The 18,392-nt window shown below is 41.0% G+C and overlaps 1 protein-coding gene and 1 long non-coding RNA gene across 2 annotated transcripts in view; one reads left to right on the top strand and one right to left on the bottom strand.

Moving 5' to 3' along the window:
* Positions 1–18,392, top strand: part of adam19a (ADAM metallopeptidase domain 19a) — a 313,483-nt gene that overhangs the window by 119,791 nt on the left and 175,300 nt on the right. The window contains exon 3 of the mRNA XM_078275712.1: positions 13,475–13,551. Coding sequence (XP_078131838.1) covers positions 13,475–13,551 — 77 coding nt within the window. The remainder of the gene's footprint in view (positions 1–13,474; positions 13,552–18,392) is intronic.
* On the bottom strand, positions 17,004–17,739 carry LOC144534198 (uncharacterized). Its single transcript, XR_013503519.1, has 2 exons — positions 17,397–17,739; positions 17,004–17,327 (listed from the first exon to the last, which is right to left on the bottom strand). It is a non-coding gene; the product is annotated as an uncharacterized LOC144534198 (long non-coding RNA).

An 18,392-nucleotide genomic window follows, 5' to 3' on the forward strand; every position in this document is an offset into this window, starting at 1 on the left:
TATAAAACTGTAGTGGTAACATTGTACTCATTAAGGTTAAATGCTGACATGAGTCACACAACAAACACCCCTAGATTAGCCAAATGTATTTTGAAGAGTAAACAAATGAAAAGTGGGATTTTCGTCCGTAAACGCCCACAAATCTCCCTAATTTTCGGCAGTTAACGACAATTTACAGCCTGTGAATGTCGCGTTCGTCTGTGCCACATGTTGACACATACGAACCACGGCGTATGTGGAGAGCTCCTGCGGAGGTGCAAATGGCTCTAATTAGTATATGAATAGCAGCGACACCCCGCCTGGCCAGAGAATGTCTGGCCTGGCTTGAATTTCCTCACTCAGTATTGGATGAAACCACTCCTTTTAAACAAGAAACATCACTCGTGATTGGTTGGTAGGTCTGTCACTATTGGTCACCCTGGGTCAATATATATATATATATGTGTGTATTTATTTATATTCATATGATATGCTATGTTGTATATTCATGTCATTGTTATCCTAAGGAAAATTATTTGCCAGGACCGTGCTGTTTATTCAAAGAAAGAGCTTTATTAGCACAAACACACAACTATGTACAATAAAGCGTAGGAGATCTGCCCACACAACAAATGGCCAAGCTCACGAGAAGCCCCAAATCCTAGAGCACCGTGAAGCGCCTGTCTGCCGCGGCCACCTCGGAGCTGTAGGTAACTGGCGGCATTCTGTCTGAATTCTACTTCGCAATCGCCTCTAATCTCGACTACAGCGTCGGACAGAGCTCGTGAGCTCCTGGCTGCAAAAGGAGGTCGCACAATCCATCCAGACACCCCGCCAACGATGTCGTCTTCCTCACTGTGTATGGACACAACATCTAATAAATTTTACCCTCTTTCTTCTCGATCGACTGCGTAGGCCTACTGTTTCGTAATGTCTTACAGGCAGCTGGAAAACAATTAAATGAGAGTGGTATGAATAAAAAAACGTAACTCATAGTAAAGTTAAACAAGGAGAAAACAGTAAAAGTTACGTACACACAATGGCGTCATTATCAGCATCGTGTAGCCTAAATCTGGACTTCAGCTGAGGGTTTTCCAGAATTTATTTGCTCTACAGAAGACAATATCAAAATGTACTGCAGAACCTCTGTTATTTACATCACACAGAAACAGCGCGAAAAGAAAAAGAGTTAAACAAAGCACCGTTAAAACTTATATTTAACCGTAAAAAACGGCACAAAACAGCTAGTTAATATCGTATTAACTTTGAGACAATAAATATTGAAAGGTCACAACACAATTTTCTAAGAAAACAATAAAATAGCGCAGCAGCATTTTACATGTAACCTACCTTAGCAATACAAGACGGTGTTGTGAGAAGGAGACGGAAGCTACGGCAACTTAGGAGGGACAATAGAGGCGCAGTGCAGCAACATCTCCACAGGAAACAATAGCAATATGATAAATAAATTGAATTCAATAAGATACAATTCACAAATACCCAACAAATCATTAGATGATTAAAATTAAATTAAATATGAATTGGAAATTAGAATTAATGAAGTGCTGCGATCAGCCATTAAAAAGCAGTTTATAGTTGTTAATGTTGTTTCAAAAGGTATTGCATTCAAACATGTTATTGCGCAAGTTTCCTGGCTTCATCCCCATCCGGACAGACATTTTTATGGAAAGCCAATAGAAGTTTGGAGCTTGCAGGGAACAGACACAGCATAATTTCATTAAATAAATCAATTCAAGTTAAAACATTTAAGAGTCTATAATTAGGCTATACTGAGCCTGATCTATTTATACCAGACATTTTCTTAAAATTAAGTTAATACTTTTTAGAAAAATGTCACCTGGGGTAAACTCCCCCTGCTGCTACCCTGATTTGCATTTGTATAGCTCACAGCATTTTCATTTACATCTTAAAGCCTCCCCTATAATTAGGGGGAGGGGGGTCATGGGGGGACAACTGCCAAGCAAGGCCCACGTCAATTTCTAACAATTCACGGCAGTTTTCTGTGTTGCCTGTAAATTGCCGTGTGCAGTCGTAAACCTGAACTTCCACGACAATCTACAGTGCCGCTTACTGACGAAAATCCCACTTTTCATGCAGTGAAAGGCATGGGGTAAATCTATTACACAAACTGTCTGCAGTAAAACCCCAGTTTAAAGACCCATTTATTGCTTCCAGTTTGACCCACTTGCCATAGTTGTGTGCACACAGTTTTCCTGTGCAGTGACAAACTATTAGCGACATTTCAGGTGCTCTCAATAAAGTGGTTTAGATAAACTGTCAACATGTTTCCAACCTGTCTGACCTTCTACTTCTGACTTCACCAAGTTTAATGTCACAATGTTCTCAGGTCTCAAGTATTTATTTGGTAACTGCACTCATAATCAGTAGAAATGTTGGCCAAACCTATGAAAACAAGACCCAAGTTGTATTAAATCAAAATGATCTAAGGTCTCGTGGTGCCATTTAGTGCAGCCATTGTGTAAAATTGCAGCTTTTAAGTGTGTTCTTGTGTCATTAAATGAATACACATTAACTGCTTCTAAACAACTGTTGCCTGGCATCTTGTAATGTATGAGATGAGCCCTAATAGAGCATAGTTATTGTAACCGTGGCAACGCACAGTCACATCAAAGAACTAAAAAGCACATGCATCATCACATCTTTGTATGTTTACTGTTCATAGCCCTTTATGATCATCACTGCCTCTCAGGAGAAATGAGAGGATTGTCAGGGCCTTCTCATGATATTCTTAGCATGTAGATTAGACAAGCTTTGAATCATCTAATAAGCCCTCCTCTGGCAAAGTGTGTGTTAGCTCTGCTTCACTGGAGCACAGAAAAAGTCCAGGCTTGGAGCTCCATCTGATACATGGATGCTGCTGTCTTTATCCCTCTCCATGTCTATCCACAGTTCCAAGCAGATACGCATCAGTGGCACAGTCAAATTCAACAACTGTCCTCCTCTTTTCTACTTTCCTGTTGTTTCTCACCATCAATTTGTCTTTTACTGTGTCTTTGTTGTCTCACCTTTTGTTTCTCCTTCAGTGTATGTTAGTGTCTCTCCAACTGTCTCTTTTCATCAAGTGAACCTCTTGAACACGACTTTTCTAGCTTGTTATCCAGTGACTTCTTAAACTCTCCATCCCTCTTACTCGCCCATTTTTCATCTTCCCCCATATCCTCTAGGATGTGGTATACTAACTTAATCCAAATTGACTGACACTGAAACATGATCAAACGTGTCACTACACACAGTTTAAATTTGCGTATGCTTGATGCAGCTTTACATTGCACATTTATTTGCTCTTTAAGCCAGTGGGGGTGCAGGATGAAGATTAAAGCTGTATAACCATAACCTCGAGAAATCAGGAGATGCAGCCCAAATCACACAGAGCACAAACACCAATAGCTGCTGTGAAAGATCGACAAATGTGGCTGAGGGAATGTGAGGATTTGGAAGCTGTTTGATCAGTAAATGTGCAGATACACCACAACAAACTCAGTAAGCCGAGCCTCTGAACCAATCATTTTGAAGAAGAAGAAAGGCAGTGACATGGAAAAGGAAATGGAGATGCTTGTCCACAAAACAAAGTAACTGGTCATTGGATAGTTTGAGCGAGAACATTTCTTCTGCCTTAATGCCAGTATGCTTCAAACCAACTAGGTTGTATGACAGTTGTCAGACCATAGCTGAAAGAAAAGTGTTTAAAACCTATTTCTGGCCAACCTTGAAGTGTAGTGAAAAGCCACGGAATTTGATTGAGATTGGGGAGGCAGTGGGATGTAGCCAAGAGGAGGCTATGACAGCAGGTTTTTTTCAGGTTGGCCATTAGGAATCAGTATTAACACCTTTGCCTTCAGGTGTGGTCAAACGACACAAATCTGTGTCCCCAGACAGAGATTGGGGGGAGCAATTTATATCTGGAATTACTCAATTTTAGACAGTGTTATCTTAAAAGCATTTGTGGTCTTGCACACAGTTCGTGCATGCAAAATGACAAAAGGTTGAAGCATACTAAGGCCCTTAAGACCTCTCCTTGTCCAAGGTGTTCTGACTCACAAGTGGTTTTGCACTCTGTTATACACACAAAAAGTGAATGAGGTAGTTATGTAAAAAAATGCATTATGAATGATTGTCAGATTGACTGTGTCGGAAAAATTGTCAGACACAGCCCCCATCGCAAAGGAGTCTCAGACACTGTAAGATGATCCAACAAGCACTTTGTTTGAAGCATACTGAGGCATTTAAGACCTCTTTTTGTTTATTTTATTGCCTTCTTGACAGTTCACTCTTCCCTACCTTCCTCCTTCCTCTATGTAAATCCTCACACTCTTACTACTGGCTGTCACCAGTGCTCTCCCTTTTCACTTTGTCTCACTTTTCTCACTTCCCACTCACCACCCACTGTGACTCTGCCTTGACCTATCGAGGTCTTTCAGCTGGAGCTGGGGAAGTTTCACAACTTAACTGCTGAAAATGACGCAAAAGAAGTGGAAGTGCATCTGCTGAGTATGTGTCACTTGGTGTTGGAATGACAAGTTTAATGATGTCGGAAAGAATGGTCTTGAATTCACAATGTTTGGAGCCTTGCTCAGAGATGGGAGATAGAAGAGTGAATACAGATAAGACCTGACATCTCTCAGTTAATCCCACTTGATGGGTATATTGTGATGCAGTAAATGATTTCTCTACACTCAGAGAGGTTACTTTTTAAAAACTACATTACTTTGTAGGGTTTGACCTTAAGTCCTTGGGGCTGTTTTTCCTTTTACAACACTCATTTATCAAAATGTGTGTAAAAGAAGTTCTAAATTGGGGTGAAAGAACTCCCCATATGAACAAGATATAGTAGTTGGTATTAAATGTGCATAGGCACAGGAGTGCACAATGATCATTGATTGATCAGTCTGTGTAACCCTTTGGCCAAAAAAAAACGATGCTGGAAAACCGTTGACAGTCTTTAAACGTGGACATGTTGTTACGCTGTTTGTATGCACAAAAAAACGCCGTAATGCAACACTGGTATTGCTAACAGTGGCTAACCGGGCTAGAGCTAAAGAAAACAATGAAAATCCGACTTGTAAATGGAACGCATTCAACTTGTGTGTGACGTCATTCCCAGCTCCGGCTTCCGAGTTCCGAGGTAAATGGAACACACTATAAGCAAGATCGCTGTAGTTGGTAGCGGCGAAACAAGCTACAATGTAAGTTAATAGTGCAACCTTCACAAAAGTGCTCGTTTCGCCACTGACAGGCTCAGATTAATATTCTAAGTGTCTGACAACATTATGGAAAGGATTTCTAAGTAGCTTGACCTTTCTGTTAAAGAGTAAGATCCTTTTTTTAAACATAAAAACATCCACGAAATTGCGTTCACTAAACCCACCAGACTGCATGTAAATAAACAGTTATTTTAGCATCGTAAAATACACTTCATTCAAAGTCGACAGAAACAAAATAAAACTATGAAAAGCCGTGTTGGGTCGTCTTTCTACTTTTCCAACCATCACAACTCTAATTTTGGTTGAAATAAACACATAGTTTACTGATTTACATGTGAAAATATGTTGGCTCTATACAAGCTAAAAGTATTGCTCTTTTAAATGGAGTCTGGTGGGTTTAGCGCTAGCGACATCAGAGCTGTTTCTGGTTAAACAGAAACGTCTCAAAGATGTTTTAAAGGTCTATCTCTGTAGGGATCCTTTCCATTAATATTCTAAGTGTCTAACAACATGTCAGACACTTAGAATATTAATCTGAGCCTGTCAGTGGCAAAACGAGCACTTTTGTGAAGGTAAATACAAGCTGGAAAATTGCCCTATTACATTGTAGCTTGTTTCGCCGCTGCCGACTGCAGCAATCTTGCCTAATACTGGACCAATGTCAAAGAGTCAGTGTGTTTACATGCATTTAAAAAAAACGATTATATTCGGGTTAAGGCAATACCCCGATTTCTCAAACACCATGTAAACACCTTACCCCGGTTAAAATCGGAGTTCTAATAACCCGGTTAACAGAGGTAGAGAACTCCTTCAGTAACTGGGTTATCCCTTAATGTATACACCTTACCGGGCTATGATTGGTTAAGCTTATGTTTCAACTGCCCTCCCCACTTGAACCGGACATACTCCATCAGTGCGCTGTGTCGTTGCCAAGACACCATACAACAAAACGGCGTTACCCGAATCAGCGGGCCATCGGCAGCAAAGAGCCTGTGGTCCATCTGTTTTACTCCTTGCAGAGGCAGAAGCGGGCATCGGGAGATGGCTAAACCGGCTGTCCAATCTGAGGTCTGTCAACGCCGTGTCTCTGCAAAAAAGTGGAGGGAACGAGCAGCCCCCGCTGGGGCCCCTGTCTAACGTTATTGTTAGTAGTTAGCTTGCTAATTCCACCCGACACTGGTTACAGATAACGTTATGAGCCGTCATCTGGCGGGAACACTGTGCTGTCCTATGCTGTGACAAGAGTATGTAAATAAGACATTAAATGTGCTGTAGGTAGGATTGTGAAGATTCTGTTGTAGTGCAGGGAATTAGTGGACACAAATGCAGAGAGCAGGCTGACGTTTTGGTTTATTTAACAAAAAACAAAGTTCATACAAAAGAGTCAAAAGCAGGCAAAAAAAAACTCACTCCAAAAGTGGAGAGACCAGAGAACAGGATATCCAAAACCCCAACACAGAGACGACAGGGAATACTGACGGGAACGAACAAACTGGCAGGAACAAACACAAAATGATCTGACACAGGACAGGGGGGAAGACGAAGACTAAATAAACAGGGTAACAAGGTAACAAGAGGCAGGTGACACAAGGGCTGGGAGACAGGTGAGAAACATCAGGCAATCACAAGGGCGGGAAAACACAGGAAGTAAAACTAGACAAGACAGCACAGAAAACCAGATTATCACAATAAATCAGGAAACAGAACATAATACAAAATCCACAGAATACACAATCACAATAAGACAAAACATAGAACCAAAATACCAGACCGAAATAGAACAAAATACAAAGCAAAATACCGAAACCATAACAGTACCCCCTCTTCAAGGGACGGATCCCAGACGTCCAGAAAAAATAGAACAAAAAACAACCCAGGGAGGGCGGAGAGGGAGGAACAAAAAGTCAAAATCTGAACCAGTCCACAAAAAGCAAAACGACCCAAAGAGGGCAGAGAGGGTCCAGGGGAGGCAGAGAGTCAACAGGGCGAAAACTGAGGGCCATGGACTCAGGGAACGAGGAAGTGAGGACAGTGGTCACTGGGGAACTGGGGAGAGAGGGCACTGGAGATAGGGAATAGTGGGCACTCAGGAACTGGGGACCATGGGCACTCAGGGACTAGGGACAGAGGGCACTCGGGAACTGGGAACAGCAACGAGGATGGAGACCCTCTGGCGGACGAACAGGACTCTCAGGCGGCCAACAGCGAAGATGAAACCCCTTTGGCGGCTGAGCAGGTCGGCCAAGGCGGAGCCCCTCTGGAGGCGAAGGGGCAGCTGGGCTGGAACCAGGCGACAGGTCAGCCGGGCTGGAGCCAGGTGGCGGGTCAGCTGGGCTGGAGTCAGGCGGTGGGTCAGCTGGGCAGGAGCACAGAAAACCAGACTATCACAATAAAACAGGAAACAGAACATAATACAAAATCCACAGAATACACAATCACAATAAGACAAAACATAGGACCAAAATACCAGACCGAAATAGAACAAAATACAAAGCAAAATACCGAAACCATAACAGATTCAGGACTTACCCAGAGAATTTGAACATTAACAACTTCTCAGTCCCTCCCCCCCTTTCTGCTAGAGGCCAAACGGTCTCCTAAGCCCCTCCCCCCACAAGGGAAAATTAATGTGTGCATGAGCAGTGATTGACACGCAGTTAGACACCCCCCTGGCCCTGGTTGGTGTAAATGAACAGGGAGCTGTGGATCTTTGCAAATCGCACTACAGGCTGGAGGTGGTGCCAGAGGAGCCGGATTTTTTTTAAATTAACTGCTTTATGTAGTTCTACTGGAACATAGGGTCAGTTTCAGCAAATATGACAGAAAGTTAGTTTGTTATAAGTCTTACCTACTGCATCTTTAAGTTGTTAGGTGAGGAGAAGTGAGGAGTTGCAGCGTTCAGCCAGACCAGCGAGGGAGGGTGTGTGTCTATAGACGCAGCACCCCTTCTCTTCTCTGCTTCTCTTCATAGTTGTCAGATTCATCTACCATATAATCAATGATATAATCAAAGTAGAGGGAGGCCGGCCAGTACAGCCCGACCCGGCGGGGAGAGTTCTAGCCTGACCAGGCTCCTCTCCTTAACCTGTCTCTCTTAATTATGCTGTTATAGTTTTAGAATGCCGGGGGACTTCCTTTGACACACTGAGCTTCTCTCTCTCTCTTTCCATCTGTGTGCATCCATGTCCCAGAAATGCTTGTTACTAACTCTAGCTCTGGGGAGCTTATTCCCTGGAGTCCTTTTCACCCAGCATGTTTCCTTGGATTAGGGTGGCACCTAAATCATGGTTGCAGCTGTCGCCGTGGTCCTGCTGCGTGCCCTGCTATCCCCTGTTACACCCTGCTATGCTCTACAGTGCCCTGCTACTTCCTGCTACGCCCTGCTATGCTCTGCTGTGCCCTGCTACGTCCTGTAACGCCCTGCAGTGCCCTGCTATGCCATGAACTACTACAACTACTCTAGTCACTGTTCCTTTATCTTTATTGTGACTATTATTGCAACTGTTCATCACACCCCCAACCGGCACCGCCAGACACCGCCTACCAAGAACCTGGGTCTGTCCAAGGTTTCTCCCTTAAAGGACGTTTTTCTCACCACCGAGGTTTCTTCCTAAAAGGGAGTTTTTCCTCGCCACTGTCGCACTAAATGGTTGCTCTTGGGGGAATTACTGGAATTGTTGGGTCTTTGTATATTATAGAGTGTGGTCTAGACCTACTATATCTGTAAAGTGTCTTGAGATAACTCTTGTTATGATTTGATACTATAAATAAAATTGAATTGAATAAGTTTACAGGCAAATAGACAAAATGGAGTAGAATAAACATCTAAATGTCTATTTTTCCAATAATCTGAAAGAAGACATGCTGCGAAAGCAAAATAGCCCAAAACCTCAAAATTGAAAAATGATGGTTTTGCCTGTAGTGTCTCCCCTTAAAAAGCCTGGTAGACAAACATTACAAACAGTGAGGTTGATATACTGCTAAATGAGGTTCCACTAAATCAGTTTTGACTCAAGAGAAACAGAAACACTTCACTGTAATTCATAGATAATATAATAGTGTCTTATGGAGCTGCACGTGCTCAGTGATGCAGTACTAGAAAAAAAAGAGATGAAAAAGAGATGTAAACGCAAATTTAAAAGAATAAAAAATCTGTTCCAAACTAATTATTTTCTTGATCACAAACAAAAATACCTTTCAGAGCACAGAAGGCAAATTGAAACTCATTTAAAAATCTTGGACTATTTAATATGTAATTTGTACCGCAGTAACATTGGGTACTGTATAGGCTCAAGTATGTCTTCAGGTGCCATATGTGTCAATCTATTAATTTTGCCGACATGATTGACAATAGTAGCCCATTGGAGTTTAAATGTCTCCAATATGGGAATTGGTTTACCCATGATTACACTACAGGATTTAAATGTGACAAGACAGCAGCTGCTGGTGACTGACAGAACACACAATTTAGCACATAAGGTTTACTGAATGGCCACATGCTTGTACTGGCATTAAACACACCACCCCGTCTCTGGGCTCGGCATGTTATAACACCATACGGTTAGCAGACATGCAGTGCCACTTCAAATCATTCCGACAGAGAGTCGCACTCTAAATGCAAACCCTGTTTGTGGAAAAGCAGTCTAACACTACATTTTGTTTTACTAGTTCAGGTAATGCATAATGTCATTGCCAATTGTTCTTTGTGTAGACATAAACGGGTTCTGGGGAAAGTGGAAACAAAGTCAAGTCATGCTAAGTCAAATTCATTTCTTATTATTTAAAACAATGTGAGCTGACCAAAGTGCTTTACAACCATAGGCAGAATAACAGGTCAACAGCATACAACAAAATCATGTATCGTATATACATATAAATCACATATACCCAGGCACGGATAAGGTCAGTGAAACTAATAAAATATCATTATATAAGGCCAAGTCGTGGCAATTTAAGTAACTTCAAAAGCCAGGAGAAAGAGGTTGGCCTTGAGCTGTGCTTTAATCTCTTCATCTTGTTTTCTTGCTAGTGGGATTTCATAACTTTCTTAGGATCAGTATTATTTTGCAGAACTGCTGTTACTCAATCAGCAAAAACATCAGAATGCAAAAAGTGATGATACCAAGATTGTTTACGTGCCTAAAGCTGTTCTTTTCTGCTGCAGTTAGCTTCTCAGTGATTGAGCACTGCTTGCATATAGGGCTGCAACTAACTATTTTTTATTATAGATTGATTTGTCAATTACTTTCCCAATAAGTTGATCAGTTGTTTGGTTTTCAAAATGTCAGATAATAGTGCAAGATGTCCATTACAGTTTCCAAAGGCAGAGCTAATGTCATCACATGTCTTGTTTTGGTTAGTCTATATCCACGACATTCCACCTCAGGGATTGCTCTCGTTCTGCCGGAAATTCCGCCGGATGTCACTCGTTTTGGGATGTCCCGCTACTTTCCGCTTTTTTTGTTTTGGAATTTTAAACCCCGGTGGATTTATGAGGACTATGGTTAACTGCTCCTCAGACAGTTAGCTAGACTATCTGTCCAATCTGAGTTTTCTGTTACATGACTAGAACAACTTTTGTTTCTCTTTCTGTCTTTGTGCGTACACAAAACTGTGTACGCACAAAGACAGAAATATCCAGAAACATTCTTTTCATCAGATTTTATGAAGCCACACATACTCATTCTGTTTTTAAATCTAAGTCATTGGGAGCCTTATTTCCACTACCACAGTGAGCTATGAATGGATGTAGAAACACCATTAAACGCTGTTTGCATATTGATACTGGTACTACACTCCACTCCACTCATTACACCTGTCAATGAGAAATACGGCGAAGAAGTGCAGTTTCAGTGACGCAATGGAGAGGCTCTCCAACGGTGCCAGAGCAGCTGTCATTACACACGGCTGCTATTTGTAGCGTCCTACCACAATTTCATCACATGTTTCTGCAAACCATTATTGTGGTAAAATGCCAATCATCATTTTTTATATTAAATGTCAGAAAAATGGTCAATGATTCATTCATAGCGTTCATGTTGAAACTTGACTTTAAAAAGTGCTTCACAAAATCAGGATTACATTAAATTATCCATAACAAGGAGATTATGGCTCAAATGTGAATAAAAAGAATGATATGTGATGTATAACTCATAAATAATTTAACTCTTGTGTTGTCCTCAAAGTTTTTTTATATTAGAAATATGGGTTTCTTTTAACTAAATTGCCCAAAAATAACATGGATGCATGCATGTACGTTGTATGGAACTCATACAAGGATCTTCGCAGGTAAAATTTGAACTTTGGGTGTTTTATTAAATTTTATAGCATTTGAAAACAAATGTTTAAATTGTTTTAAAACAGTATCCTGAAATCTGTGATCCACTGAACATCCTCTGATTTCAACTTTTAGTCAAAATAATTCAAAATATCTGCTTTTTATTAATTTTTTTATAAATTAGGTTTATTTACCATATCTTTTAAAAAAAGAGTTGAAAAAAGTGACCAAAATGTAAAAAAAAAAAAGAGTCAAAAGCAACGGAAAAAACAACAAAATAAGTTTATTTTGACACGGAAGGACAACAAGTTCATGGTCAAAGGGAAGACAACACAAGGGTTAATGTCATTTTATAAATGTGCCTTTGATTGACATGTACAGAATGCTGTGTAGCCTGAAAAAAGAAGACATCAATGAAATTGGCAAACTAAAATAGTTTTTAAGTTGCCTGTCTAACAAGCTATATTCAGTCACCTCCTTATCACATCACCCGCAGCTATACCTGCTAAAACTACGTTAATAAGTCACATTCTCACCGTACATTCTTCCTTCATAAATACCAGTTTATGTGCGGGAAAAGGTGTACGCATCGTTTATATATCTGGCTATTTCTGGTTATTTTCACCATTGTGTATTGTAGAGGCTCTACAAATATCTTATAGCGGATATTTATTGTATCGCTGTATAAGTCAAAAGATGTCTGTACAAAAATGCCAAAGATGTGTTTGAGGTGATTTAGAAGCAGTGTTGCCATTCCATTGAGAGCGAACTCTGGTGGGTTTTTCTACTTTAAAATGTATTCACTCTGTACATATCTTGATCGCAATGTATTACAAACTAATTTCAGGGATCCTGAAACAAAACAGGTTAAAGTTTTTTTAATTCAAGTGAAACCCACTGGTGGTTAAACACTTGTACTTGTGGTTTGCGGCTTATTACAGCTGCAAATGTGTGCCCTTGGGGTCACAATAGTAAAAATCTTCTCTATAATTTGGGATATAATGAACACCACAGCCAGTGAATGCCACTATTGGGACTTAATAATATGCTGCATAAGGTTTTTGTGTTTCTTCTTATCCATTTTACCATTATAACTGGGGAAAACTGCTGGTCTGCCACAACTCTGTTCTTTTAAATCAAGGCTGAAGACTTTTCTTTTTGATGCTGCCTTTTTGAAAGCAATTTTACATTTCTTACACTGCACTGTAACTTTGTTTATTTCTGTATTTCACACTGTTTGAGCTGTTTTTATATTCTCTTTAACTGATGTTTTAAATGTTTTTAACTGGTCTTTAATCTTTTATGTAAAGCACTTCAAATTGCATTGTTGCTGAAATGTGCTATACAAATAAAACTGCCTTGCCTTGTTGAACACACAAGTTTTCTATATGCGAAATACATGCAGTTAAAATATATATTTTTTTGGCCACGATGTGCCTCGAAAAATTAATTGGTAACTATTTTTATAATGATTTTTTTTTTCAAGCAAAAATAAAGATTTGCTACTTTTTTATAATCAAATTGTATATTCTTGAAAATCGTGCTTGTACAAACCAAGCAACTGTATATATGTACATCACCTCGGGCTCTGAGAAATTGGGTATTGTTTTACCATCTCTTTACATTGAGACAAATTTGGCCGATTAGTCAATAAAGAAAAAAAAAGTTTATTTACAGCCCTAATCAGAAGTGTGAACATGTATTCTCATGTCTCTGCAATATACCAAAAAATAATTTTTTTCTCATTTTAGGGAATAGATGTGTCAAATGCATTTATTTTCTGCTCAGGTTCCATGGCGACTCACCTTGAAATTGACTGCCTTCGGGCAACTTGTTGACTGTGTTACCTGCAGGCTGAACACTTCAAAGTGCTGTAAATGCACTTTGAAGCTTTTGAATGCACTTTAAGCCAAATGTTCCTGGTGAGTTCTTCTCCTGCAATGACCTGATCTGATCTCTCTTCTCAACCCGACAGGAAGAATACCCAGTCAGAGGGGAAATAGCGCTCTCATCCAATGACCTCCAACTGGTGCTGCAAGTGGAACGTAATTAGTGAGTATTCCTTCAATCGTACCATCTTTACTGCCTCAGCACCTTTAATAACCTCTGTCTTCCACCTGATATGCAAAACTAATTGGGAGGTAGACAATGTAGAGTGAAGTAATAATAGAGTGAGATACCACAACGCTCTGCCTCTCTCTCTCAGCTCTGTCTTGACTTTTTGGTGAGTCTGTACATTACCAGAAGATTACTAAATGTTTCCACGTCTTGAAAACATAAAAGATTGAATGAGTGGCTTTAGGATAGGGATGTAATGGCTGTTGGAACGAATTCTGGAAGTCAAATATAATGCGAATAGTAAAAAAAAAAAAATCAATACTTATTGAATCCTGAAATTACTATTCGAATGTGTGTTTTTTATACATGTGTTGGCTAATGTTGGATCTCGCCCTTCTCGCCTCCCGCATGTGAAAACGAAGTGCTTTTGTCACATCACGTCTGATGAACAATAAAGTTAGCGGGAGTCAGCAACGCTTGGGCTACGGTAGAGAGGCTGAGTAGTGTGAGTAGAGAGGGAGTGACAGGCTGCTGCTAGGAATCAAAAGACAAATGGGCAATACTGTTTTACCATGAATTTAAAATTGCCATCCACCGTGTCAAAATGCTTATGTTATCATTAATTAGCTTGTTCCTGTTCCTAACTGCGTCGCGAGTTATAGGAGCTCAGCTGGGAGCGATCATGGAGACGGCTAATGCTAACGTTAGCTGCCCTTCAGCTGTCAGAGTCCGCTTCGACTTCAAATGTCAACTTTGAATAGCTGTGTTCTCATTAACGTGAAAATCTGCAGGTGCTTATACACCGCTGAAAAAGTAGTGACAGCATCGTTTAGCATAGTTATCAATGCCATTAGCATGGTGGCTAACACTATCCATTTATGACATATGGTTCGGCTGTGATTTCTAGCATGCTATCATTGTGCTAACCGAGCACTGTTGGCCTTTACAAAAGAGCCGCTTCACTACACTTGCTACATAATGTTTTATTACAGGCTTCTCTGTTGATTTGTGTTTGTTGCTGTGTGTTTGTGGTTGAAAATGAACGTAAACAAAGTGCGATACCAGAAATACAATGCGCTATGATGTAGTCTTCGAGGCTAATGTTGGAAGTCGCTCTAGTGGATAGAAGGTATAACAACCAACCAACCAACATGCATTAGCCTGAGTAGTGTAGAAAATATTAATAATAGGCTACATTTTAACATTAAATATTGTAATTTAATTCTAATATTTCAAAAATAACGAATGAAATTCGAATGGTATTATAGAGAATGGTTGATAGCTCTAATTGATGTGCTTAGTGAAATACAGGTGGTAGCTCAATAACCCTGAAGCAACAAGGTTTGAGCTCTTATTATAAAAAGAATATGTTGAGGACACTTAGAATTTTGCGGGTCAATTGGTCAACACAGACAGCTCTACGAAGCACTGCTGCTGAAACAGAAAGCTAATGTTCCATCAGGCACATTATTTAGGGGGTCATGGACAGTTACTTGCCAATGACGTGGAAGTTAAGTTGTGGATTTAACCAATGGCATTGGAAGCTTTAAATATTTGCCTCAAGAGAGATAAATATGACATGTTCTTGAATCATAGCTTTATCTATTTGCTTCTTTGTAATGGGAGCAGGAGATATGTGAGTGAGTCACCTCAGGGCACAAAGAGAAGCAGTGCTAATCCGAATGAGCGCTGAGTTCCCCAGAGGGCACGTGGAACAGGGTTCAAGGCCAGCAGAGGTTATGATGTTCCTGTGATAACATCACGGGGAGCTAAGGTTGGTGTGTGCACATTAGCCGTAGACGTGCTGAGACTCCCAAGGTGGACCACTTAAGATGCTCATAAAGGCCCGAGGTGGAGAGAACATGTCTAAACACCTCCGCTCTGTTCATCAGAGCAGAGATTCCTGACCAAATAGACCCTCATTAGACTGTGCATATGTCGATTTCATTTAGGAATCCTAGTTATAATAACTAAGTGTGGAATTGTAAGGAGCGAAGCCTATAATGAAAATGGACATCCAGCTCTTCTTCAGTACATTACTGTAATACAGAGACAGAACCTCAAATACCTTCTAGGCCAGGTCACCTGACAGAACACTTGACAAGTCAAATACATACAATATTTGGATAAATAAATACATACCTACAGTATTTGAGACAATCATAGTAAGTGTGACTGCGTATATAAACATACAATAGCATATAATCAGTCCCTCCAGGACTTTGCGATGTCGCGATCGCGCCAATTCACACGAATTCAACCAATCAACGCGAATTAGGTGCAACTCGCAATTTTGACCAATCACCGCAACTTTTCCGCAAATTTGACCAATAACCTGAAGTTTCCCGCAACTTCAACCAATCCCAGCAATCCCATGTGCACTCTGAAAGCCAATGACCAAGCAGGAGTGAGAACGGGTTGATCATTTCCATGTTTGTGATATGAAGACGAGACGTGTGTGACTCGAACATCTCACATTTACCAACAAGACGTACAGCGAAAGACCGTGCAAAATATTTCAGACCGTCCTGCCAACCTCTATACATTTTAACATCAATGTAGACTGTAACGATTTAAAAGTCGCTGAAGTTGCTGCCGTTTCAATCCTGGCTGTCAGCTCTCTGCAGCGGGTGGGGCTCGCACGCACACACACACGGTGGATGCAGGAAAAACCAGAGATGAGACGACACAATGGACGTAAATTGAGGACAGCTGCGCTCGTTATTGTAAGTGCAATGATAAGTTAAAGTCCAATAAGTACTTTATCAAACCGTACGTATGTCCCAGGCCAGGTTAGGAAATGAACTAACAATGTAAAGATCAACAAGCCACTGACATATTAAAATTTGATTCATTCAATAAATTAATTGGTCTTAAATCCACCAGCCATTTTCATATAACATTTGCAGCATCCCAAGCCTTTTTGGTAAGGTTACTAGGAAATCTCAGCACAGTAGATTTATTCTCACCAAAACAAGTTACCTTTTTAACCTTTTAACTATTTAAAAAAAACAAAAAAAACTTAATTGCAACAAACATACAAAATACATCAACTTTTAATCGCAATTTTTTACAAAAGCGCCCGCGAAATCAGGCATTTTGGGCTGCAACGATCTCAAAAAGGCTGCGAAATCCTGGAGGGACTGTATAATGCAGAATGAAGTCTATACACCAGATGTACACAAAAGATATGTACAAAGCTCCATAGTACGCTTCAAAGAAATACACCGACCTATCAGGTCAAAAGCCCTGGTCAGTGTCTCGAACTTTATCAGAACAACTTGAATATCAGTTACAGGGCATCAGGTATGAACCATCATGTTGTCATGAATACCTAGAAGACAAGGGAAATGTAACCAAACTTGTTAATAGGCGGCTCTGCTTATGTTGAGTCCTGTTAAGTTTGCCGTTTGACCCAAAACACGGAGACAACACACGGAGGCAGATAGCAGTTAGATGTGTTTATTTGAACGTCTTAAATGAGCAAAGAGGGGAAGTTTGAGCAGTGTAGCTTCTGGATGGTAACGAAGCTCCAGGCAGGCAGGCAGTGAGGAATCCCGGGCAGTAGTAAGACTCAGAGCAGACAGTCTGAGAGAATCCAGTCTTGACTCATCGAGAGAAATCCAGAGGAATATGTGAGCGAGCAGTGCAGGGTGGAAGTCGGCAGCACAGCAGAAGCGGAAGAGCAATGGCTCTACAGGTCTCAGCGGGGAGGCAGCAAGCAGGTCGCACAGGTAAGTTGCAGGTAAGCAGCCGTTTTAGAGCAGGATCTGAACAAAGGACAACAGGATTAAACAGAGTACTAGGAATTACAAGCAGGATACACAGAGCCAAGTTACCACGAGAGTAGTTTAACGATCTGGCGGCGAAGAGGTGAACAGCCCGGGTAGATATACTGCTGAGGTGAGAAATAGAATGAGCTGCAGCTGTGTGTAAACTGTGCAGGAGTGAATGGCCACGCCCCTTGACCCAGATCCTCCATAGCCACGCCTCTCAACTTCAGGTGAAGACAAACACAACACAGACAGAGACAACAGGGGAAAGGGGAAAAAAACAAAAACACACAGGACGGGGAGAACACAGCCAACCCATAACATGTCCAGAGCGTAGATCCAAAATGCCTTTTCTTTTGAGTAAGAAGGAGTAGGGTTGGGTACCGAAACCCGATTCCACTATGGAACCGGTTCCTACGCAAACGGTAGTATTCAGACCGGATTAGAATGCAAATTCCGGTTCCTCATTTCGGTTCCGACTGAAATATTTTCCCTCTGTTGCTCCGGACAGTGGCAGACTCTTTTTTTCTTTTTCCCTTTTTACGCCGAGTGGTGCACGTGCCCACTCACGGTGTGAAGCGCGTGTCCGTGCTATTCCCCCGACATGCACTCTACAATCACAGCTGATAGACAGCTTGTTGTACACGCTCCGAAACGGACGTAAAAGTATCACACTTTCTCTGTAGTCTACCGTTAGCAAGCTTAACAATCTTAAATGTAGGCTACTTTTAAAATGCCATATTTTCCCTCTGGGCTCACCAAAACGGACGTAAAAGCATATTAACCATTCACTGCACGTGCTCGCTAGTAAACATATTATACTTGCTCTGCTAGTCTATCGTTCAGGACAAGACCCTGTAACCTGGTGGTGGGGGAGGCAGGACAGAATCCCCAAATTGTCTGCCCTTTCAAACTCATACCTGTGTGTACAGGCCTCTTGGACACCATCTGAAAGAGTTTTCTCCTGTGCAGGACATGCCATAAGTCAGGAGAGGTGTGTTTCTTGCCAGAGAAGGCAAATATGGTCATTTTTCTGCAAAAGAACTGCTAAAGTTTGAAGCT

Source organism: Sander vitreus, chromosome 19, assembly GCF_031162955.1.
Source record: "Sander vitreus isolate 19-12246 chromosome 19, sanVit1, whole genome shotgun sequence".
Lineage (NCBI taxonomy): Eukaryota > Metazoa > Chordata > Actinopteri > Perciformes > Percidae > Sander > Sander vitreus.